Source organism: Strongylocentrotus purpuratus, unplaced genomic scaffold, assembly GCF_000002235.5.
Source record: "Strongylocentrotus purpuratus isolate Spur 01 unplaced genomic scaffold, Spur_5.0 spur5_scaffold_14, whole genome shotgun sequence".
NCBI lineage: Eukaryota > Metazoa > Echinodermata > Echinoidea > Camarodonta > Strongylocentrotidae > Strongylocentrotus > Strongylocentrotus purpuratus.
Genome location: NW_022145599.1, coordinates 25249770 through 25274436, shown reverse-complemented (window position 1 = coordinate 25274436; position 24667 = coordinate 25249770). Strand labels below are relative to the sequence as shown.

Sequence of the window (24667 nt, the reverse complement as noted above, 5' to 3'; positions counted from 1 at the left end):
TCAAAAGGAACACAAGCTCTAATTACGAAAGAAAATGAAAGTCTTTTTAAAGGCATACCAGTAGTCTGCTGTTGGCTAGCTATCTGGGCATATCACAGCAAAATAAGAAGCAGAGATTTAACCCATGTCAAAGCAAATTAATGTACATGTATTTGTTAGAGATTATTTAAATCTGTCGTCTATTCATAACATCAATCAAATTTGCAATGAATGGATGTACAAAATAAACTGCAGAAGCACTTTCATTTTAATATGCTTTTATTTCACTTTCATTATGTAGATTGCAGCTCTGTTAGGGTAAACTGATACTTTTCACAAGAAGTAAATTAAATGATTAGCTACCGAATGCAATAGAACATGAAAAATATGAAAAAATCTTCTGCTTTAAATAGAGCAAGGAGATTTCTGAATCTCTGCAGACAATATTATATTCAAAGTAATATAATTTGAAAATATTTCAGTGCCTGCCTCTTTTGATTCCTTCACTTGTATTTGAGGAGAGAATTTTGAGCATAAAAAGCAAAATAAAAACATGTACCTGTGAACGGATAAGTCTAGTATCACCACACGCAAGTTTTTTTTCTCTACTTTATGATGAAAATATGGTTCTTTGGACTCAATACCACACATATCAACACTCTACAAATATTCAATTTCAACCTGGTGTATAAAAATGATGAGATGCATCACATACAGTATACATGTACAAATCACATATAAAGTATCTTAACTTTTCTTAAATATTAAATAAAAAATAGTAATCTTACTTTGTACAATATTCAAAAAATTATGAACTAATTAAAAAATGATGACACTTCTCAAAAGTGTCTTGAGTAGAATTAAGACGATAAGATTTGTAACCTGTACAAAATTTTCAAGTTTTTGCTCACACAAACATGGAAAACAGTGTAAAAAAAGAAAACAAGACAAAATTATGAATGAAGTCTGGACTTGGTTCAAAAGAAAAAGCCCATGTCAAGAACATATCTTTTGATATAAATAGAGAGAAATATCATGAACACAAATTGACATTGGGTAGGTTGGGTGTAAAGTATGCATATATATTACAGCCACAACAGATATTGAAAAACTCTTCTTCCATCGCAAGCTTTTTAGAAAATATTCATGTTACCTATAAAAAGTGGCAATTGAACATATGAAAGCTTTCACATGGAGCAAAGTAATAAAAAAACAGAAAAAGACAATTTTCCCAACAATTTAAGATCCCAAACCCCAATACACGCACGAGAGCAAGAGCTCAATTAAATGAAATTATTTTTGCAACAGTATTAATTTCGGATGGTCCATAATCATGTCCATAAATCAGGATAGCTTGTACATGATCAAAAGACAGAATATAAATTCCTTTGTAGAGAAGTAAATAAGAATATTTATTAAAATTTACATGATTAGAATTAAGACAATAAGATTTGTAACCTGTACACAATTTTCAAGTTTTGGCTCACAAAAACATGGAAAACAGTGTTAAAAAATTACGAGTGAAGATTTGAGTGCAGTATATTAGCTGTTGCAATGCCAGGCATTACTAGGGCCAGCAAACTTTAAATTAGAAATAACTGTTTATTAGGACAAATTGGAGTCAGTGCAACGTTTTAGACAAAATCAATCATGATACCTATAGATTTAATTCCTATCCACCAGGCAGGGTAATTACAAGGGAACAAACCTCAAAAATGATTTTGCTTTGTTTTCATTTGGTTCGTCCAGAATCTGGCATGCTTTTATCTCATTTCACAATTGTGATTTCTCCCATCCCTACGTGCTGCAAGCTGAAGGGGGTGTGATTCATGAATTCAGCCCAACCTTAAGACCACCGGGCCTAGAAATGTCGGAGTTGGCCATCTTCGGCTTGCACAAAGTAGGGGGAGATGACATTGTGTTGGTTGAGATTGTTAAAGGTTAAATCAGCCAGATTCTGGACTATCATTTGGTTTTCTATTCGCAAAACATACAGTTCTGAAGAAAAAATATTGCAAGTTTGAAGCCCAGTATTACATATCATTGTGGAGAGCTTTTAACAACACTCTCAACTCCAATCACAGAGCAAAATTGAAGTGTAGAATCAAATCATGCTTTTTTTTTTCATGTTTCTACTTTTGTAATCTTTCTAATGAGAATGAGATGCAGCATTTTATAGTCAACCTCCCCTACTCCCCCATCCCCAAGTTGTATGCACTTTCTACAAGTTTCAGAATAACTTATCTGAATATATGGAATGCTAACAAATTGAAAAACATTCAGTTTGTGTCGATTAACATTCAGTTTGTGTTGATTAACGTGTCTTTTATTCCCCAACAATGTACAGTATGTCAACATCTGTCCAAAATCAATATCAAGGAATATCGGTAGTACTGAATAGATACACTGCACATGGAGAGGTTTTTCAATAAAAAAAACTATAAATCACAGGTATTAGATTTGAGCTTTTGTAGACCATGATGTCTGACTTTCAGAATGATAATAGTAATCTCAAGGAACTCTAGGAATCTATAATAGGAACTCTTTTCTGTTCTGGTACAGTGTACAGCGTTTAGCACATATTATGTCTCTACTGTATGGTCAAAGAACTTAGGAAATCATTACTCTGGCTAGCTCCTGCAACTGTTACCAGGAGCTACAAGATACCCACTTACTAAATGTACATGTACATTTGGGCTGAGAGTGGCAAATGTAGATTATTGTCTATAGCACTCCCCAAGCAATACAGGCGAATTCTTTGGATCATAAAAACAAAGTCTGCTTGTATTCAAAATCAATTATTCCTACAAATTTCATCATGATTTGGATCAGGTTTCAATCAAAATATTTTCTGCTTACCATCTTACACATGTACATGTATGTATAACAGTATGGTAGCTGCTTTAAAAAGGATGAAATAACAAATTATTAAAAGATGCTACATGAACATGTACAATGTACACGCACACCTCTTCTTCCACATGTGATCAAATTGAAAAGCTACCTGTACTTATTTTTCCTTGGTGCACAGAAATATATGTTGGTTTGGCACATCCATACAGGACATGCACTAAACAAGAAAGAATCACAATTTTTCTGGAACACCCATAAAATGCAAGTGACCACTTATCAAAAAATTAACATCATCCAGTGAAAGGAACTCGAACATTCAGACGAAGCACCTCGCATTTAAAAAAAAAGAAGCAAACAAACGATAATAACTAGGTATCGTAAAATCAATTAAAAATATGGATATCCCTAATTTTTTCTAGACTAGATGAGTTTCCTCTTGGTTATTATCCTCCTTCTCAACTTGATTTAGAGTTTTCAATCTATCATTTTCATATTCCACAAAGTCATCAAAAAGGCTTGGCCAGGCTTCGTTGTCGTCATAGTTACTGAGATTATCTCCAATGACCTCTACAAAGTGCAGAAACATCTGCCATGTGTCTCTGGATATACCTTTGACCTGGTTCACGGTCAGGAAATTGCACCAGCGATCTAGGATAGGGGGTTGTCGGTAGTAGAAGACAAGCTTCCATAGAGGTATTGCTATCTCACACGGTAAAGTTCTCTGGCCGCCTTCAGTGTCCAGGCCAAAGCCGAATGTGTATCGATAGAGATCCTTGAACATGGCATCGTCCGTCTTCACCTCGTGTCGCAGATCAGGAAACTTGGCCTTGATGGCGTTGATGGAGTCGGCGCGTAGGGTGCGACAGCCTTGGATGAATTCAGTCCGCGTGAAGCGACACATGACGGCCGCCTGAAACTTCCACGCGATCACTAGTACTATAAAATCCTCGGGACTGACCTTGAGATCCTGGCAGAATCGTTCAGTGCCTTCCGCCAAGATGGCATCCTCAGAGTTATCTTTGTATTTTTCAAAGAGTTTGTTGGCCTTTCGCTCGGAGAAGTCCGACTTCATGGCTGTGTTTGTCTCTACACCGTTCTGTCGTGGGAACTGCTTGTGTGTGTCACTTGCAGGTCTGCTGTGAGAACCATTGTTTGAGTCCCCGGCGGGACGGAGAGGGAGGTTGCCCGCGCGGACTCCGGTCGTGCTGATGTGTTGGATGTACTGAACGGGTTGGGCAGTGGAGCGGTCTATAGCTGTGGCATGCTGCGAGGAGGACTTGGGAGGGAGTTGAGCCTTGCTGTTCTTGCCATTCTGCCTTTCCACGCTGGTTGAACCTGGGTTACAGACGGAGAAGCACTTGCCCATGAGGGTGGCTGGGTGTGTGGTGCCGGGCAAGATAGCCTGGGGACCATAGGTGGACACTGGGTTGGTGTGGTTTGAACCCGTCACAGAGAGGAGAAGTCCCTCAAACAATCAACATCAGGAAGGAAGGACCTGGGCAAATACAAGAAGGCAAAGAAAATAAATATACATGTATTTAACCAATGCACAATTCATAAATGCAACTTGACACTGAACTAAATTTAAAAAAACAAGTATCAAGTTTGAAATTTGGAGGTAAACCTAAATTCCATACTGAAGGCCTCTGAACCAGTATAAATTTGTACAGATCTGTAAACACTCCAGTATAGATGGTGTATTCAAACATGTTTATCTTTGGCCATGTAAATGCACATTTATGTATACATAAATGTAGCTTCATACTGTACATGTATTAATCTACATGTGCTACAACATGCATGTATTACTGTACGTTCATTTTTTTTTTATAGGACATTACATTCATATTCTGGCAACAACAAAAATTAATGAATTTGCCCTCTGACTACAATGAGGCACAAATTTGCATTGATTTCCATGCAATACTGTGTCCATGTACAACTGTATATGCATCGAGTTGGTAAATGTGGTACAGTATGTAGTCATCAAGACCACATGCTTGGAAGTGGTTAACCTCAACTAAGTTGGGCATTGCAGTATTGAGACAACTGAAGGCAAAACCAGCATTCTCATAATTGTGCATGTACATGGATATAAACACCTTCTGCAAACAAATAAACTTATTTCAAATCTGAATTTGTGCATTAATTTCTGAGATTAATAATCATCCATGTACAGTGTATACTTTTTGTAGCTCTAATTTTCTCTCTTTGCCGGTCTCCATCTCCACTTTTTAAAATTGGAAGAATGTAGGCAAATGCTACATTTTAAGGCAGTGAATAATCTAAACTAATATTTTTGTACCATTAAGCTGCGCGAAATTCATAATCTTTTACTAATATTTGTTTGATGGTACTGGTATTCCAATTTGTTATACCTATCCGAGGCAATGGAGAGATAGTATTTCTCTCTTGGATATATCTAAGGGGTCAAGTTGAGGCTGTCTTTTGATAGAGCAGGAAAGCTAAAACCTGTACAAATACAGAGATCACTTTGTGACAGTTCGACAACCAATATGTGTGCCGCATTTCTGAATCTGCGTACATGTCATCAAAATACTTCAGTTTGAACAAAAGAAAGAAGAAAAGTGGAGGGCACATGTCCCTTCAACTCCCCTCCCAGTATTTTCAGTCGATGATCGTAGGCTAAACACATTAAAGCCTATGCCCTAGATATCCTATCAAGTACAATTCATGGATTTCACATAAACTGTGAAAATCATAAAAAAAGAAGTTAGGTTTAGTACAGTAATACCATTCCATTATTTGATTAATGGTACACTGCACGTGCCCAAACATATGTATATACAGCACTAACTTCTGTTTGCCCTAAAAATTCACCGATGGATGTTACCCCCCAAAAAAGATCTTAAAACACAAATTGACATAAAAATTCCAAATCCAGATCTTAATTCAATCTAAATTCAATTCCTACGATTGGTTGGTAGGCAAACCTGACAAAAGTAAACAATGCTTTTCCAAATTCATTCACAACATTTTTATGGCAATAATTTGTTATTCCAGTTTAGACCTAGGGGTGCAAATATATAACATGAGCATCCAATGTTGAATTATTGTCTAAATATAGTCATGAGTCATGTTATATTCAAGTACAGATTTTAAATAAATGAATGTGTCATTTTTTTCTCTCTCTCATCCGACCCCGCCCCCTCTCTCTCTCTTTCTTTCTCTCTCTCTCTCTCTCTCTCTCTCTCTCTCTCTCTCTCACTCTCCCCTTCCAAAAACTTCAAGCCTCTGTGCTTCTGCTGCATTATTTTTGCTCCCATTTTCAAGTGGAAATACATGTAGCATCCACAACAAACAAACAAACAAACATACAAACTGTAATCAGCTACACAAAATGTATAATACTTGTTCATGTACAAGTTCAATAAAATAAAGCACAAATATATCAAGATAGTATGGAAGGAAGGCATTAATTGGGAAATTCCCAATACCTGTCTGTTGAGAGCCACAAAGGCATTACACTATACTTTTCAATTCAGTTAAATTTCTTCAGGCTCTCCAGTCTCCACACATGGTCTACAGCTAGACCAAGATTTAAAACTGTCCTGCAATCAACCTTCTGCCGGGCATGCAATGATAATTAAATTTCATTTGTACAGTACTTTTGGTCTGAAAAAATACCCCCAACAACAAAAATGAACAGCTAAATGGGGTCATTTGATTCCAATGTATGTACATGTATGTACTGTATGCTCAGACCTGAGAAAAACAGCAAAGATTGAAAAAGTCATCCCGATCCTCAATAAACAGTCAGGTGCCTGGTATGTATCTCATTCAAACTAAAGCATGAAGGCATCAATGCACTCTCCATTTCTGCCCATCACTGGATATTTAATGTAACCCTACACGTACATGCTAATGCATTGCGTACGTCAATGCCTGGTTCCTAGCTGCCTCCATCAAATGACAATAATTTACCTCTACAAGTATCATTTCAAACTCCCCATTATGCTTCTCATCCATGCCTCCGTAATACAATCAATTTGCACCGATTCTCCCTTCCCCCGTTCCATGCAGAAAAGCCTCCATGTACAAATGGCGAGCAGGAAGATGAGAGATGTGGTTATGTGGTTATGTTTTCATACCCGCCTCCCACTTTCTCACGTTTTCTCCCACATACTCAGTCCTTACAACTGATTAATTAGTGAGTGATGAAAGTGTACGTTTACCATATTGATGTAAAGTGTATACACTTATGTTTCAACTGTGATCCATGGAGTGGTTGAGTGACTCGACTTTATTTTTTTCTTAAACAACCTGTATCAACTATCATGAAACACTTACAATGGCATAAAATGGCTTTTTCTTTTTTGTCATGAAAATGTAATATACATGTATTAACCTGAAATTAGTACATTGTTGAGATGAAAGACCTAGTTCATGTACATTGTATTGCAAATGCATTACCAGTATACAGGTTATAATGATAAATTTTTCAGATACTTCTTCAAATAAATTGCTTGTAACAACATCTTGCATTTCAATAAAAAGGACCCTCTTTAAGATGAAAAAGATAGGCTATGAAATCTACTGGTATATGAAACGATAAAGTTAACAACAATGAATTCTACACATTTTCATTTAACTCCATAAGAGTATAGAGTGTGAGTTTCATCTTGTGTAAACACACCTTTCTGCCATCCCTTTCATCATGCAAATTTTACACTGTCTGTTCACATGGCATTATTTCACACCTACATTGTATACCTTTCGCAGAGCATCAATTCTCATCTAAACACACCTGTCTGCCACCCTGTTTATGATGTACTGTATGCTTTACACTTGCCTATTCACATGGCCCGATAATCGATCACCACTATTTCATCCCTGTACGTTTCACACAATGATTCTAAACAAAAACTAGAGCAGAGGTTTCCTTGTCTAAACGCACCCATTTATCCACCATGTTTATGATGCAAGCTTTAACACGTGTTTGTTCGGACGGCCTGGTAATTGATTGGGTACATGGTACAGACAGTACACCTTTCACACCTGTGACAGCTCAATAACTGTAAATGTCAAGGCAAACATAGAAAATGAGCATACACCATGCAGCACATCTTGTTTGGAACCAATTAGTCTAGATACATAGTGTAATCATTAACAGACTTTTCAAATAGGGTAGTGTGTGGATGTACAGTATGTATTAAAGCTTGTACTGAAATATTAAACGCCAGCCTTTACAAGCTCAAACAGAAATTTTACCAACTTCTTAAATCACTGGTACCTTATATGTTCATGTGCATGTTGTTGTTACAGTACAGAATATATTGTACACTGCAACACTTAATTGCCAACTCATAGTAACGCTCGGCTGGAATGCTCCCCAGGGAGTGGAGATTGTGCACACAGTGTGTGCGGGCAAGCACTGCATCCAGTGACCGGGGTAATAGTATATTTGTAAAGCACTTAGAGACATTTGTATTAAAGCGCTATATAAAAATTAAATATTATATTATTATAGTAGTTTTTTCTAAAGTTACAGATGAAACTTATTGAATTCATATTAATATTTTAGAGCTACATGTACCATGTACACAACTGCTGACACTGTACCTTGTACATTTTTTACATTACCAGTACTTATTCCATCCTCCTATAATAAAAGTACAAGTATTTTGTATAGGTTTATTTTCTCTCAGATTCTTTGTTTTTGTAGATGATGTAAATCTTGAACACATGTATTTACAAACTCAAACTGGCCTGCATATACGTACATGTACCTGTACATGTACGTATGCAGAAAGAGCCTTGAATACTACATGTACATGAAGACCTAAAGTACATTGTGTAGTTGTATGTATTCTATTTCTAATGTATACCGGTAGGGATAATCATACATGTACATGTATGTACATGTAGCTTGTTCTTGAAACCATGATTACAATGTTCAATGTGCATTCTATATTTATCATTGACATCATTAGCTTTCAAATGCAAACTTACACAACAGTGACACACAGACAACAGATGGCATTGTTACCATGGCAACTGCCTCTCAGCTCTTCACAGGTCTCAAGTATGCTATTAGTACCTTCTGATGCTCTCTAAACCAATGACATTATGTATAATATATTTGTACATATGTTTGTACTACAGCTATGTACATACTGTACAGTACATGCAGGAAGATAATAATGTAAAATGATATGCAGTAATTGACTCTCTCAGCATGTATAAAACTGAGTAGGCAAAAAACAAATAAGAACTTTTGAATTACAGATAGGAATACTTGGCACGCAAATTATGCAAGCCCAATATAACTTGAGAATCTACATTTAGTATGCAACCCACTTGAAATATGTCTCGAAAATGAAAATGGAAACTTTAATAACGCATGGAAACTTAATTAACAGATAAAATCAGCCGAATCCACAGGTTTCATACTTCAATCATGAATACACTGAAAGAAAAAACAAACAAACAGGGCTCTGTGAAACGAAGCTTAGCAATGGATTCTATGACTGATAAATTGATCATTGATTGATCGATTGCACATGTAGCGATCAATTGCACATTACGCTATAATAAGTTTCAAAAGGTCCCTCACATTCTACTCACATGTAATCTATCATATGAATTGAGTATCATTGAGAGGTGCTCATACTGCATGTATACATGTACATGTACAGTATGTACAGTATATAATTTCTATTTTATAAGTCTGTCTATATATTTTGTAAAATGTGGAACCAATGAACTTGAACTTGAACTTGAACCAATGCTAAATTACCTCTGTATCTCTATGTTACTTACAGGGCCTTGATAAAACTCAAGAAAAACTCAAATATCAGATGAATTATTTTGAAATGATGCTACACTGCCACTAAATACAAGTAAAACTCATTCCTCACCTTAAAATGTAATAAACTTCAACACTGTCCAAAATGTGTACAATTCACAAACCTCATCCCCACACGGAACTGCATGTGGGATATCCGGGCACCCAAATACTTAAAAACCAACAATCGGTGCAAAGAATCCTGATTTATCCCTACAAAGAATTATGCATGAAGCCAGGCTAGAGCTGTCCTCCCTGCCTGCCTGCCATCATAACCTGACAGACATCCTGGTATAAAGTAAGTCAAGACTCGGGGGCCAGCCGGAGAAAGGGCCGGTCTTTGAGGGTAAGGTGATACACCCGCCGCAGGAATAAGGAAGATGTCTTAATCGGAGTTCGGTATGGCACGCGTCATGGGATGCACAGGTGTCGGGAGTCCCCGCTAAATGAAATTAAGATGATGAGGAGAAGAATTTGATTTCTAGCCTTCTAGCCTAGAATTCAATGGCCAGGAGAATGTGGAGGGCAACGATTACTCTCTCAAAATGCGACTCGCTGCCAAGGTTTCCAAGAATGCAAAAGGAGACAATTCTCTTTCTCTCATCTCTTCTCTGCATGCCTTTACTTCCTGGAAAATATTTTCTTCAGTGAGAAACTTATCGATTCATGTTTGTGAACTGTAAAATCTTTTTTTTTGTTTCTCTTATCCCAATCTCCAATTTAAAAAATATACCATGGACTGTTATCAGAACTGAATTGGGATTTCATTGTAGAGATTTTCACATACTGGTACTATTAAACCCTTTTACCAGCACTCCTTTTTGACATTTCCAGAGATTTTTCATTTTCATTTTTACAGAATTACAGTGTACATGTACTTCATTTCTCTTTGGTCTTAAAAAATCCTGTTTTATACTCATTCCCTCCCTTAGATCAACTACGAAAATGGAGATTAAACATGTTCATAAACACTTGTATCAGGAGGCCTGTCTTCATCAGCTTGAGATTGCCAAATATCCCGCTATTTTAACTATCCCAATCACAAATTATCCAGTTAATTTGCGTCTTCATCAGCCCAAAGTTGCAACTAGCAGGATATTTGGTCGAGATAATCATCCCAAGATATCTTGGGCTAGTTTGCAAAATATCCCTCTATTTGTCCAATGCATCTTCACCAGCCCAAAGACTTGCACTATTGTCCAAATCAGAAATAGCGGGCTATTTGGCAATCTTGAGCTGATGAAAACAGACCTAGAAAAATGGGAGATCTCCCTGATCGAACACAATCTTTACAACACCAGGGAGAGGGTCTCTCCCATCTCCCATCTTATTCAAAGTTGCAATTGTAGTACCAAGAAACCAAGATGAGCAGAGCAATTTCCCCTTCTACATGTAGTGCAACATGATGTAGTGTATTCCCACTATAAACTTGGCAGCAATAAAGCTTTTAGCATTTACAGTATTTTTACCCTGAGAAAATCGTCGCTGTTTTCACGAAGTGACGGTAGTGAAAAAAAATTGCATTCACTTTGCGTTACGATTTTCCTCACTACCGTCACTTCGTGAAAACAAGGACGAAATGTGTCCTGTGTTACCCATCAAGTTCACCTTCTTAGCCTAGCATGCAAATTAGAGTATGCAGCATCATGATTCAGTAACATGCCCAACTCTCTTCTCATGTACATTTTGTAAGCATGAATAATGACACAAAGGGGCTGTTTTGACAGGCCAATTTGGGTAAATAACCCTATGCAGCCTCGAGCTACTAATGTCTACCATTAACACATGCATACCCCCCCCCCCCCTCCCCTCTCCCCCACACACAAGAGAGTACTAACAGTCTAGTAGCCTCCAATATTAGAAGAGCCTTCATAAATTCTACAGAGGAATATGATACATGATACCACGATAGACAGAGATTACATGTACATAAGTTGATGCTTTTTGGTCCCATTTATCTGTTTATGCTGGATCTCCATGTACACAGTATAGGCCTAATAAGTCAAGGATTTGTAGCTGACGTGTACATTGTAGTTCAGTCCAGCTTGAGCAGACCAGGAGGGTGGGGGGGGGGGGGGCTTCAATTTGAAGCCACACTACATGTAGATCTTCATTCACATTTTACAACATACCGTATTTGCCGGCGTAAAGGCCGCAGTATTTTTGGAAAATATCAAAAAGTCGGGATGTGGCCTATGCGACGAAAGAGTAAAAAAAAATTTAAAAAGTATTTCAAAACCAGCACAAATTTGCACATATGGGACTAGATCTATGAATGGCACAATAACTATACATTTCCACACATCTTACCGACAATTTTATCTTGCATTGTTGACATGAAGACGAAAATAAACTTCCAAAAACAACATCTGCCGATAGATCTTGATCTAAGTTCGTGCCAATGCATTGCAACAAGTAAAAGAAGGGCCCGTTTAACGGAGCTGCCGTGAAGCATCCAGCACGTGAAGTCGCCATTTTGAATCCATGTCAATACACAAGAGAGAGGCGCAATGTATACATCACAAAAAACTACATAAGCTAGCATCAGTGCGGGATGGCCGAGCGGTCTAAGGCGGTGATTTTAGTCACATCAACATTTATACGCAAGAGATCAAATCCCGACTTTGACAAAAAGTTTTGTTTTGTTTGGTTTTTTTTAAATGTAAAAATCGGGGGTGCGGCCTATACGGCGCTGCGGCCCTTTCGCCGGCAAATACGGTACATGTACATTGTGTTGAGATAGGAGGAATACATTTTTAAACTTTAGAATTGGAGGAAAATGAGAGGGGAATGCCCAGACCCCTGTGAATTCTATTCAATGGTCCAGTGAAATAAATGTATACAGTGCATATAAGGCAGGGTGTTGTGATATACATGTAGACAGTGCACTTTTACACCTGGACCATAAAAAGGAAAATTCTTGCAAGAAGAGTCTTATTGAGTTTTCCACTTAAAATTGTATGAAAAAATAGAGAGAATCAAATGTGAATTTTATTTCAAAGTTCAAACTCACTCATAAACAAAACATACTGTACATGTACATAATTATGATTGTATTAGGCTTGGATCTTTTCAGCATTCTACATTTATTATACATGTACATGTACGCTAACAATGCAAATATGACAACACCAACTTGGAAGTGCAAGATTTCAAAGTGACCGAAGCTACCCACTAAATCCAGATCCAATAATGCTTCTCGTGTCACTCGCATTTGATTAAAGTGCTTGCTTTACAACAATTTATGAACAGATGCCAGGAAACACAAATATTGTGACAGCAGAATATAATCAATTTCTGACGAAAAAGCTGCCTTGGTAGACACACAGGGGATCAAATATTGGATTGTCTGTATAAGGCCCATTTACACTGTAGAAAAACTAATTTTAAAAACAATGGGTGGTATTCTTGAAAGCGGACTAACTTTAGGCCACGGTTTAATCCACCGACTAAGTATGAAATGCCAAGTGTCTATATGAAATTATTTTTGAATAATTTGATATGTCTCTAAATATCCATTATAATATAATTATATCGTACAGGGTGTAGTTGTATTATCGTTTATTCATTATTTTATTATATTTTATTTCAATTTAGTGACAGATTAAATTATTCTAGAACATATTCATATGGACACTTGGCATTCCATATTTAGTCGGTGGACTAGTCCACTTTCGAGAATACCACCCTATAGTTTTTTTTAACTACCGTATTTGCCGTCGTATAGGCCGCAGTATTTTTGGAAGAGAAAATATCAAAAAGTCGGGGTGCGGCCTGTGCGGCGAAAGAGGAAATTTTTTTTTTTTTTTTTTTTAGTTTCGATTTATGGCGCTATGCCTGGCAATGTCTCCCAGCTCAGTAATCAGTGTGTTGACTCACCACTCGAAAACTACGACAACACTTAAATTTGACTGTCATCTTGGTTTGAAAGTAATCTTTCTAATACATGTAGATCTCAATATGTAGTTTATAATAATAGTTCCTCAAATTTTTTTCTATAACAAATGGTGTACCACAAGGTACACCACTGGTACCATAGGTACTTTATTGTTTTTAATTCACATTAATGATCTTACACATTCTTCTAAAAACGACATTGTTACTATTATTTGTGACAAGTTTACAAGCACAAATCAGCGCCTTTAACTGCACCTCGATGTTAAATGAAGGTCCTTCCACGCGTGGGTTTTCGGCAGCAAAACAACAACAACAAAACAAAACAAAAAAAGATTTTTTTTTTTTTTTTTTTTTTTTTTCGGGGGTGCGGCCTTTGCGGGGGTGCGGCCTTTAAGCCGGCAAATACGTTATACACTCCTGGAAAAACATATATTCAGGTGGTGTTTGATGATTCTGGGTTTTCTCTATGAGTCATTTGCATGCGACACTTGTTAGCACAGAAGCAAGGAGGGTCACATGACCTAAAGCCTGAATAATTCACTGACGTTTTGAGAGCAAGCATTTACACTGCCAAAACAGGAGGGGTTTCAACCTGCATTTAAAAAAAAAACACTCCCAATGTGGATTTTTTTTTTTTTTACATGTGTATTGGTAGTGACGTGTTTATTAGTACAGTGTAGTTGCATAGCAACTTTTGACAAAACTGATGGTTTTTGCTTGCAACTTGTAAATGCCCCTGTACTTAGTAGAAGATTCAATTCATGCAGATTAGAAGCCTGTGGTTACAGTCTGTCAACCAGTAAAAGCATTTAAGATCAGAAGCAGCGGCCACCTCTGCAAATGATGTCATTGCTTTTGCCCCATGTAACATTGAAAACAAATGTAAAGAAGAAAAAAGTACAAAAGCAATCAAATGTCTCCACAAAGAAAAATAGAATAATGAACAGAAGAAAATAGACCAAATAGAAATTTGGGAAAGGAGGAAGTAAAATAAAAGAACAGAGAAAAGAATGATATTTGGACGACTGCTTCCAATGACTGTGGATGCAGATTCTAACAAATGCGATATGAATGAGAGCAATTTCAATCTTGAAGTTATTCAACTCTCAGAAACATAATGCTGTATTCAATCAAATGCTATAAAATAACATTTCATTTCCTGATACCATTACCGATAAGTGTATTAATGCATGCACGGTACTTGAATATCACATGTTGCTCTACACTGTACCTCATCACTATTTCCTCACTATGTTGTTGTGAGCTAATAGCTGGAAATAGACCTCACTTGTAAAGTTGTGATCAACATGTACATGACCCTGTCTGTAAAAGCCATCATCTTGAGGTCTATGTTACAGCCATGCAGTGCACATTCAAGGTGCAACAGCCTAGCATAGCAGTTTAGCTTGAAACATTCTTGTACACGTCTCATATTGCAAGCTGAGTCAAAAGGTGCGAACAAGGAACATCAGGGCATTGTTTCACAAAGTCATCTTTATTAAAGTAGAAGTTCATTGACATTCAATTGAAATATATACCGGTGTGTGTTACGTTGTATTCGTTTCAATGGGGTGTTTATTGAACTTGTACTCATAATGGTTTTGTGAAACACAAAAAAAAACAAAAAACAAGGTGGACATTTTACAAACATACGACATGTAATGTACAGCACTGACTTCATACTTTCGGACATCTCGAATCATTAGACTGATACAGAATGCAATTAACACCATACACAGACATGATTACAGTTACATTATGATCGTCCTTGGTTGTTGTTCAATATGGGGCATTGTGTGAAGTGAAAGAAAACGAGAGAAATATGGCAAGGTTACATTCATGAATATTATCTGTTTCATAAGAGCCTGACGGGCATTAATTGGCTCATTTACTTTAGCACAGAGAGTTAATTAACACCCTTCTGGCTCCAAACAGACAACATGATCAAAACAAGAAAGCCTAATGAATAACAAATCTGGCAGTATGATAAGTTTAAATACAGAACCATATGTGGGCCTACATGAATATACATACATGTACATGTACATTGTAAGCCTACACTATATAGTGTACATGTACAGTAGTTGAGCTGCTGGTACCAAGATCCCCACATCCCATTCTTTCTGAAATTTAAAGTACTGGTATACTTTTACATACCGTACATGTATATGTAAACACTGTCCAGTGCATACCAATATACATGTAGCTTTCCTGATACTGTAAATCAGGGTTGGACATTTTCCTCCTAATATTCAAAGGTAATAAACTGTTCCAAAAAGCTCATCTTATGATTATAAAAGGGTATTAAGTGCTCCATAATATTTGTATTTGTGATGTTACACATTTAATACTTCAGTCCTTCTCAGTATAGTCTTCTTCTCAAATGTACAGATGTACAATACAGTAATGTACATTGTATGTGTACAGTACATTGTAGGTGTCCTGCTAGGTGTACAGTACATTGTAGTCATATTTGCAAAATGAACATATTGCCTCAACTAATCAATACAATCACTTCCTAAACATGAACTTTGGTATTTATATGATGAATTGTAAAGATGAGATAACACATGTACAGTTTTTGCTTTTCAAGCAGATGAATATTATTGATTTTCCTACCAAACTGTTGGTCATTGCTCTTAAATATTAAATGTCAGAATCATGCAGTATATTGATTCAGGTAAAATGTTCAAATTAATTATCACTGCAAGGAGCACTAATTTTTTTATTTTTTTTATTTATTTATTTATTTATTTTTTATAATGTTTTAGTTCCAACGAGGAGGGAGGAGGGAAAGAGCCCACTATGTTTTTTAAAAACTCAACACCTACCTCTCCCCCTTGGGGCCCCTATCTCCTTTTTTGTGTGTAAAGGGTAACATTAATGTGTTTTACATGCTTTTTTGCTAGAGGATCATTTAAATGTTCTCGTGGAGGTTCAGTTGTACAATGAACATAAAAAACAAGTATACTAAAGACATATACAGTACATGTACACTGTATCATAGTCATACCGGATTAATAATAATGATGATTCTTCAACAAGTCCTTACCTGGACTGAGTCTGAGGAGGTGTGAAGGCTTAGCAATCTACAAACATGTACACCTGTACATGTACATGTGTGTTATCAAACTTCTCTATGAGGTCTGGAATTCATACATCATTATTCGCACCTCATGATGGTTCATGCTGCATTCAATCCTACAGATCTATATCAGTGGCATGCAATACCGGTAGTCTCTTCCCCCTTGTTACCCCCAACCATCTCGCTAATAAAAGCATTCATCCTAACTCTATGACAACATCCAAGACATGACTCATCGCTGGCGACTATTGAATATGACAGCACCCAGCTTATCAATGCTTGAAGGCTCGCTACCCCCTTTGTAGGGGTGCGTTCAATTGACACCTTTTCACCCTAGAATCACGGTTTCCAAAGAGGTTTAGTTTAAAACATGGATGCATTTAAGCTATTTTTTGTCGGACGTGAAAATAAACGTGTTTAAAAACACAAACATGAAACGCTGAAAAAGATGCGTTTTGTATCGTGATTCTGCAGAATCACGGTCGCTAAAATTTGATTGAGGAACGAACGGAGATCTCAATCATGATTCTATGACGTCACTATCGTGGCATGTTCCGGTTGGGCAAAAACCATGTGCCTGCTTCGCATGCAATTTGCGTACACTAGCACTGCATAATTATGCTTTGCATGCTCGACGCTCTGTACTATCTAAGTTGACTTATACTTCCTGGGTCAAACTGCGCAGTGTGATGCGCAGTGGCTGGGCTCGAAATAAGCTAGAATCAGCGTTGATGAAAAATCGCTTGAACGCTCTCCTGCAGTAACCCATGTTTTTTAACGGCGTTTTGATTTGTGATTCGTGTTTGTGATACTAGCTTTAAAAAATCGCTTCACCAACCAACCTTCCACAGCAAAAAATGAGAATCTCCAGACCCAATATTAGGAATATACATGTATACATGTACACATGTAGTGCATTCCACATGCTTCTATAAATACAGATGTTTTCAGAAAAAACAAGAGGAAAATAGGGTTCATATAAAGTAACAATAGTTTGAATCGTTCATCCATAAAAGGAATACCGGTACATAATATGAACCTAAATGAAAATTGATTATCGTCAATAAAGTACGAATTGCTGGATATTTGAATCACAGTATATACAGGTAAGCAGGATTTTCATGTACAACAGCAACATGTTTGAATTTTGAAACAACAGGTTTTGAAAATCAAAACTGTCTTTCTCAACCAAAATTATTATTGAAAATTACAAGTCATACATTTTGTTTGAAAATGCTTGAAAATATGGCCCAGATTGCACATGAGAGCATCTACACTGTATGAACCCCACAGATTCCGGGTCCCATAAAGTGGGCCAGCCCTGAATCCAATTGTAAATGACTTTATGCTTGAAGCTCATCATGTTCCTACACATACGGTACATGTGGTTCTTCTAAATTGCAATTACATGTTTGTCTTTGTGTTTGTGGTCCACCCTGATACAGGGTCCAATCAGCCAAGTCAGACACAGTTTGATACAGGGCTAATGAACCAGAGCTAGTCAATATGAGCAGCTGATTATTACCTGCATACTGCAAAACATGGAGCCTATCCTGCTGTCTAAATCTCAAATATACAACTGTGCCTGTATGGAAGTGCATAATAGATCAAACTTGAACAAGATTTAATAATCTGAAGATGTTCATACACCTGTAACTAAATCAGAAATTGCAACTTTCCTTGGAATGTTCACTTGGTCCAAATGATATGCGGTGTTATATTTTTGGCAGATCAGTCTGCACATTCTAAGTTTACCTAGCAGTGGGAACACGATCACTGTATGTCAATGTTGACACCTCCTAGCTAGATCAAGGAGATTTGCTGCTTGGTTAGATCCAGTGTCTATTAATTGATGTGTATGCTTACAGGCATTATACATGTATCTGAGCCATCTAAAAGGTGTCTTATCGCTTAACATGTTTGTTTTGACCTCTGGCTATAGAGGCATGTAATGAAGTGCTCTGGTCATCAGACTGAAGCCAGCCGAGCTGAGCTGACCCAGTCTAGCATGCCTTTTCCCCCTTTCGTGACACATGGCCCTAAAAATAGCAGTTAGTAGAATAGAATGATTCATACCCTTGTCACTTGCGTGTGACCCCTAGGCATGCTTGGCCAGGCCAGGCTAGAGGTTTATCCAATGCCATACATACTGTAAGCAAGACAGGCAAGTACATAAATGTACATGTAATCCTTGATACTTCTATACAGACCTACTGCCTCACTGGATCTCTGCAGACAATATGATCTGGACATGTTTTTTCTCAATTTCTTTGTCCTCAAGATTTCCTCAATAAAAATAAAAATATCATACTGTTCTTGACTTCTTGTAAACCATAGCACTTAAAATTGTATGAAAAAATAGAGAGAATCTAATTTGAATTTTAGATTAGATGTAACATCTCTATGCGCTTCCAAAGGATCTTGGATATCATCACCTTGGTTTTAGCTCTGGCAAGTGGCAACCAAAGTAGCCAATGCATTTCCTCATTGATTTAATACTGAACAGGCAGCCTAGAAATAGAATAATCAAAGATTTGTCGAATCCTAACACGGTTGGTCGGACTACAAGCAAGCAAAATGCTACAAAAGGCAATGGGTTATACTTGGTTTGTCGTATTGTATCTGTCCCTATGGATACATGCAGTGTTAGATTGCTAGAAACGCAAACACCGGACTAGGAACCAGTCATATTTTGTTTACTTTACATATATTCTTATAACAACAAAAGGCCAGGTGTTCATTCAAACACAGAAACCAGTATGCTTACATGGATGGGTACATGTATACAATTTACACAGAAAAATAAACTATTGTTTGTTTCCTAGTTCCACCACTGGACTTTATGTACATGTACACATGTAGATTCACTGTAGTGGATGTTGAATGAGAACAAGCCTACAGTACAAGCATATTCAATCCACCTTTTCATAACAAGTTTCTTTTGTTGTCTGGGCGACTGGAGTGTAATTTAATTGTTGTCTTGAATTTATTCATGCTTGCAGTGCATGGGGTGATTTTGGGATTGCCATGTTAAATCTCACATATGAACTCACTGTGGTTACATTTTCTTCTCAATATCATTCAAACAATGTTTATGTACTGTACATGTACACTGTAGATTTGTTGCAGGCTTATTATTGGTAGTGAAATGTAGAGAGAGGATGTACACGCACAGTGTACTTACCGGTAATACAAAATGTGCCTGTACCTTTTGTCGACCGAACCAGGATCAGTCTTGATACCGTTTTTGAGTTTAACAAAAATATCAGTGTATGTACACTGTACATGTATTAGTCACTTCAAAATGATGTTTATCCTAATCAAAAAATAAACCCTACAATGTACATGTATATGTAGGTGGAGTAAGAAAAACATTGATATTCATGGCTCTGAATGATATACATGTACCATACATGTACATGAACTCTGCAACAAAGTGATCCCATACCTTTCCTACATGTTCCTGCAATTTGCCAATGAACATGTACAGTACTGTAGGACTACAAGTAAATGTATTTTTATTTTGAAGAAAAAAAACAGAATACAGATATCAACCATTAAAAGAATATTACAATTGGCAGGGAAAAGTAATTCCCTAAATGAAAATCTTCTTACTTGGAAGCCAATGGGCTGAGGATGATTTACAAAATTTATCTACATGTACATTTGAATAGAGCCTTTGAATTTTTAGCATTGATTTAAAAACTAAAGCACATCAATTTAGGAATAGATTATTAGTATTCAAAGAAATATCATAAACCTTAATAAATATGAATGACATTCTTCAAGTTCCTCAACTTTATACTGTGAAACTTCAGTCTGAAAAGTTTAATAACTTTTGAGAGTTTAGTGATCAAAGTCTACATGTATTGTTCATAAGAAAACAAGTTACAAAACATACTCAATCAATGCCAATGACATGGCAAATAATTGTCTATTTGCCCAACATCTGCCATGTACACATTGTTTTTGTTTTCATGAATGTTGAAAGCGAAGCATGAAAGTACGTGCATGTACACCCACTACTCATTGGTTATTTTTAGACACAGCGACACAATCAATAATTTGACAACTCCCTCTATAGTATCCCTCTATCTAATGAACAAGAAATTACTTTATGCAACATTTATAGACCAGCCTGTTGACGTCACTATGCCAGTAATGGCTTTAACAATTGGCATCATCATGGAGGTGCAAAAGCGATGGGCATAATGTACACAGGGTTGCTATACAGTAACATAATGAAGTACTTTCTGATGTCATGGTGTACATGTACATGTACATGCTGTCTTTTTAAAGATATTTTTTAGTTCTGGTAGTAATAGTTTAATGCACGCTACCAGTCTTCTACTACAATTGTGACTCATGGCGACGACCAGAGAGCTTGCCAGAGGCATTTCCAACACAGCAACAGCTAATAAATATGATTTTCTCATCCTGATTCCTGAAATACTTACACTTCATTAAAGAAATTAATGTAATGAAGTATTATAATAAGGCTTTTGGAGAAGAAGTGTCCAAATGTGTGGACTAATCAATGGATTGGAATAACATTTTTTTGAAGAAATTTTGTCCTCACATTTGTTCAATCACATCAGACTGTAAAACACTTGCTTTGTTTTGACCTCACTATTCTCACCTGTCCAACTTCAATCCTACACTCCCACACTCATTCAATCAATGAACTTGTTGAGTAGCACATAAAGCACCTTCGCTAAATTGATCAAGAAGACAAGAGCATACATGTAGGCTAATGAATTATGCAGGTGTGTTTTGTACTCTAGGTGCATAACATTGTAGATGTTCATTGGAAAATACTTCTGGCCACAATAAAAACAAAAGCGTACACTGTACATAAAAAACTTTTGATCCTATTGTACATGTAGGCCCATTTATTTTGCAGAAAAACCCATTTTGGAAAACTCATTAAAAAACCGTCAGTATTTGATAATTCTGTTTTGGGGGGCGTGGTGTGGGCATGCACCACTTGTCGCTGCTCTGCAGGGAGAGTCATGTGACAAAAACTGGTATAATTCACTGGTGTTAAAAAGAGAGCATGCAGTGTTTTGAGAGAGCATTTACACTGCAATAACCGGTGGAGTTGCGGCTGCCGTTAAAAAAAAAAACCCACTTCAATGGTACATGTACTGTAAATCTCTGTGTATAAGGCACACTTTTTTGCCGCCGAAGTCGGGGGTGCGTCTTATACATTTTATGGCGCTATGCCTGGCAATGCCTCCCAGCTCAGTAATCAGTGTGTTGACTCACCACTCGGAAACTACAACAACACTCAAATTTGTCTGTCATCTTGGTTTGAAAGTAGTCTTTCTAATAGATCTCAATAGTTTATAATACGGTAGGTTTTTGGTCAAGTTTATGGGTACAGTGTAGTTGCCAAGCAAATTCTGACAAGACTCTGGAATTGTGAGAAAAACCATGGTTTTTGCTTGCAGTGTAAATGCCCCTACTGAAACATGGCTAAGACCTTTAAAACGAGAATTTCATCATTGTTAATTTCATCAACATTTCAATTGGACATACAATACCGTAGTCTTCTTATGGAGCAAGTCTGACGTACGGTACAGGTACCATCATGCAAGGTGTTCCATCATACTGTGAAGTTCTGAACATAAATTGAAAGTCATTTCACTTCATATTTGGATTCATACCTAAATTCAAGTCATTTAAGAGTTTAAGGACTATAACTTTATACAACAATCAGATACATTTTTAGTCCTATTTACTCAAACCTGCATGTACATGTAGCTGCCAGTAACATACCGTACATGTACATGTACATGTGGGTCTAAAATCTAAATACATTTAGATTGGACTTACTTTTTGTTAAAAAAATCCTGAAAATTCACTGAAAGAAGTTTGCAGTAAGCTTATTACATGTTCTCTGTATCGAATCCACACAGTAACAGCATATGAACATGCAATTTAAGAGGTTGACATTGACAATGTAAGTCACTTGACAAATGAAACTTGTAAATATCTGAAAAAGTTACCATATTAGTTAAAAAAGAAGAAAAACAAACAACCACAAACTCTTTGGCATACATTTATACATTTTGGTAAGCTCCCAAATGAGATTCATTAAATTTTCTTCATCTTGCAGTGATTCTGTGCATGACAACATTCTAGACTTTTTTTCCTCTCTCTCTCTCAATAACTTAAATATGGCCAAATACCATGTACAGTACTGTACAACAGTATTTGGTACACTGACAGAAAATGACCCCCATAAAAGTTAGTGTAAAGCACTGATTTACAAACAATGTGGATTTCAAAAATGTAAACAATTAAACTTAGATGGTACCAGACTACCAGTATCAGTTGTCTACAAAACTTACAATTTATGAACAACCTGAAAAACAATTTTGTGGTTTGCTACACCCACTCAATGTCCATGAGGCCTGTCTTCATCAGCTTGAGTTTGCCATATTATACAGTATAACCCGCTATTTCAGACTCTGGATATTATCCCGAAGCTCAAAATTGCGTGTTCACCAGACTGTTACACTCATCACAAACTACATGTAGCTCGGACAGCTCGGACTCGAAATTAGCCTGCTATTTCCCCAAAAGCGGGATATTTTGGAAACAAGCCCAAGATTTCTTGGGATATTTTCTCGACCAAGTATCCAACTGATTGCAAATGCGGGCCGATGAAGTCTAAAATTAACTGGCTAATTTGCGATCGGGATAGTTAGAATAGCGGGTTATTAGGCAAACTTGAGCTGATGAGGACAGGCCTTATGTAGAAGGAATGTTTGCCACACCCACACAATGTCCATGTAGAAGGAATGTTTATGACCCCTACATGAACAGCCCTTTTTTCAATTTCAATTTCAATTTATTTTTCAATTATAAACTTGATAATTATCAATTGTGGGTACAGTTCTGCACATTAGTACATGGAAGGGGGAAGGGGAAGAGGAGAGGAGTGGTAGTGAAGGTTGAGTGGGGTACTGAGCAAATACGTACATTGTACATGTACATCCCCAAAATCAATGTTATATTACCGGTACATTGAAAAGTCACAGAAATTAATAGAAAAATATTCTGTTTTTCATTTCATTAAATGTTCTAATTAAAGTCACAACTTCACAAACTGCAATGTACACGCAACTTTTGTTCATCATCTATTATTACACCTTATACCGGTTATTGTTACGACAAGGTGCCTACCCCTAGTAGTACCCCTCCCCCCCCCCCCCCCCATTCAGCAAAAATTGAAACAAAAGCATGTCACTTTTCACAAGAGGTGGTCTCGTTACCCATGTCATTTCGACATAGCAAAAACAAAATTTTGGTAAATTTAATTGCATCAATCATGCTAATTGATGAATTAAGATTTCATGAATTGCAAATAATTTATATAGACCCTGTCATGCCATGTCATGATCTCTTTTAAAAAATAGACTAGTCCTACAGTGTAGTCTAGGGTCTAGACTCTATTCTACATTGTACTTCTAGTTGATGTGCTGTGAATCCCATCCATTTACGAAATTAAAGCCTTCTAGGTTTCATGAATTACAACAGTCCCAATTCATTGCTAAGACCCTTGCAATAGAATACAATGCCAATGGAACTAAAGCTGTATGCAACCAGTACATTACACAGGAACACAACTCACAAGCACCAGTGCCAGTCGACCAGCTGGCCCCGACCCCCGCGCCTGCGCCTCGGCACGGGGATATGCGGGCAGACAATGGCAATCATACCTTGCACTCGATGACCATATTTTCATGCACTCACTCAGTATTGACTCACACGCAAAAATGAATTAATCAATCACGATCTTTAGCAAACCAATATCTAGAGAATTGTGACAAATTTCTTTTCACTAAACATCATATTTTCGTACAAATTTATCAACGCTACAAGCTTACCTAATAGTTAACTCGAAAACGCATGGATATGACAGTAAATGGCATTTTTATCCTTTTAGGAGCCGTCGTTTCGCTCAAGAACAAATGACTTCATCGTCGACCGACACAGGAAGTAAAGTGACGTTTAAATCACGTGATAGGCAACCG

General features: G+C 37.0%; 1 protein-coding gene across 1 annotated transcript; it reads right to left on the bottom strand.

The window, feature by feature from the left end:
• Positions 1–240: 240 nt before the first annotated feature.
• LOC577457 (DCN1-like protein 3) lies at positions 241–24667 on the bottom strand. Its single transcript, XM_777685.5, has 2 exons — positions 24521–24667; positions 241–4327 (listed from the first exon to the last, which is right to left on the bottom strand). The coding sequence occupies exon 2, from the start codon at positions 4196–4198 to the stop codon at positions 3248–3250; it is 951 nt and encodes a 316-aa protein (XP_782778.2). The 5' UTR covers positions 4199–4327; positions 24521–24667; the 3' UTR covers positions 241–3247.